The sequence below is a fragment of the Carcharodon carcharias genome, unplaced genomic scaffold (assembly GCF_017639515.1).
Source record: "Carcharodon carcharias isolate sCarCar2 unplaced genomic scaffold, sCarCar2.pri scaffold_1242_ctg1, whole genome shotgun sequence".
NCBI classification, from domain to species: Eukaryota; Metazoa; Chordata; class Chondrichthyes; order Lamniformes; family Lamnidae; genus Carcharodon; species Carcharodon carcharias.
Genome location: NW_024471083.1, coordinates 1 through 1,574, shown reverse-complemented (window position 1 = coordinate 1,574; position 1,574 = coordinate 1). Strand labels below are relative to the sequence as shown.

At 70.4% G+C, this 1,574-nt stretch overlaps 1 protein-coding gene across 1 annotated transcript; it reads left to right on the top strand.

Moving 5' to 3' along the window:
- Positions 1 to 810: 810 nt before the first annotated feature.
- On the top strand, positions 811 to 1,553 carry LOC121275185 (RNA-binding protein MEX3B-like; the record flags this gene model as incomplete). Its single annotated transcript, XM_041182604.1, has 1 exon — positions 811 to 1,553. A coding segment is annotated over one exon (743 nt), but the record flags the coding sequence as incomplete, so codon positions are not given.
- Positions 1,554 to 1,574: the final 21 nt, after the last annotated feature.

The window sequence follows — 1,574 nt, the reverse complement described above, 5'->3', positions numbered from 1 at the left end:
GGGGGGAGGTGGAGGATGAGGAGGGGGGCGGTGGAGGATGAGGAGGGGGGAGGTGGAGGAGATGAGGGGGGGGGAGGTGGAGGATGAGGAGGGGGGAGGTGGAGGATGAGGAGGGGGGAGGTGGAGGATGAGGAGGGGGGAGGTGGAGGATGAGGAGGGGGAGGTGGAGGATGAGGAAGGGGGAGGTGGAGGATGAGGAGGGGGGAGGTGGAGGGGGGGGAGGGGGGAGGTGGAGGAGGGGGAGGGGGGAGGTGGAGGGGGGGAGGGGGGAGGTGGAGGGGGGGAGGGGGGAGGTGGAGGAGCGGGGGGAGGTGGGAGGAAGAGGAGGGGGGCGGAGGTGGAGGAAGGGGGAGGAGGAGGAGGTGGCGGGGGGGGAGGTGGAGGATGAGGAGGGGGGAGGTGGAGGAGGGGGGAGGTGGAGGAGGGGGGAGGGAGGTAGGAGGAGGGGGGAGGTGGAGGAGGGGGAGGGAGGTAGGGGGAGGGGGAGGTGGAGGTGGAGGAGGGGGAGGGGGAGGTGGAGGAGGGAGGTGGAGGAGGGAGGTGGAGGGAGGAGGGGGGAAGGTGGAGGTGGAGGAGAGTGTGAGGGTAGGAGGTGATGTGAGGGGGAGGAGGGGGAGGAGGTGATGTGAGGGGGAGGAGGAGGAGGAGGGGGAGGGGGTGTGAGGGAGAGGAGGAGGGGTTGTGAGGGGGAGGAGGAGGAGGGGTGGAGGGTGGAGGGCGGTTGCCAGGCTGTGTGTGTCTGGGAAGCTTGAATCGCCGCGGTAACACCGGTTTAAACCCTTTCCTCTCTCTGTCGCCCGCTGGTTGCAGGATGCAAGATAAAGGCCTTGCGGGCCAAGACCAACACCTACATCAAGACCCCGGTGCGCGGGGAGGAGCCGGTCTTCGTGGTGACAGGGAGGCGGGAGGACGTGGCCATGGCGCGGCGCGAGATCATCTCCGCCGCCGAGCACTTCTCGCTGATCCGGGCCTCGCGCAACAAGGACGGCACGGTGAACGGAGCTGTGCCCGTCCCGCCCAACCTGCCGGGCCAGACCACCATCCAGGTGCGGGTCCCCTACCGGGTGGTGGGGCTGGTGGTGGGGCCCAAGGGGGCCACCATCAAGCGCATCCAGCAGCAGACGCACACCTACATCGTCACCCCGAGCCGCGACAAGGAGCCGGTCTTCGAGGTGACCGGCATGCCGGCCAACGTGGACCGGGCCCGGGAGGAGATCGAGGCTCACATCGCCATGCGGACGGGCGGCCTGGTGGAGCTCAACGACGAGAACGACTTCCACTGCAACGGCGTGGACGCCGGCTTCGGCGCGCGCCAGCACAAGGCCTGGACCAAGCCGGCCCTGCCCGCCGGCCGCAAGCCCCTCTCCAGCTTCCGCAGCAACGGCTCGGCCGCCCCCCCGGACTACTTCTACGGCAACGTCAAGCTGGCCGAGCACCACGCCCCCTTCGGCAACGGGGCGGTCTATGGCGAGCCCTATTTCGGGGCCGACGGCCGGGAGCTGCCGGCGGCCGGCATGGAGCCCGCCCCCCACCTGTGGACTCACCAGGACCTGGCCAGCCCCGCCCTGGGGGGC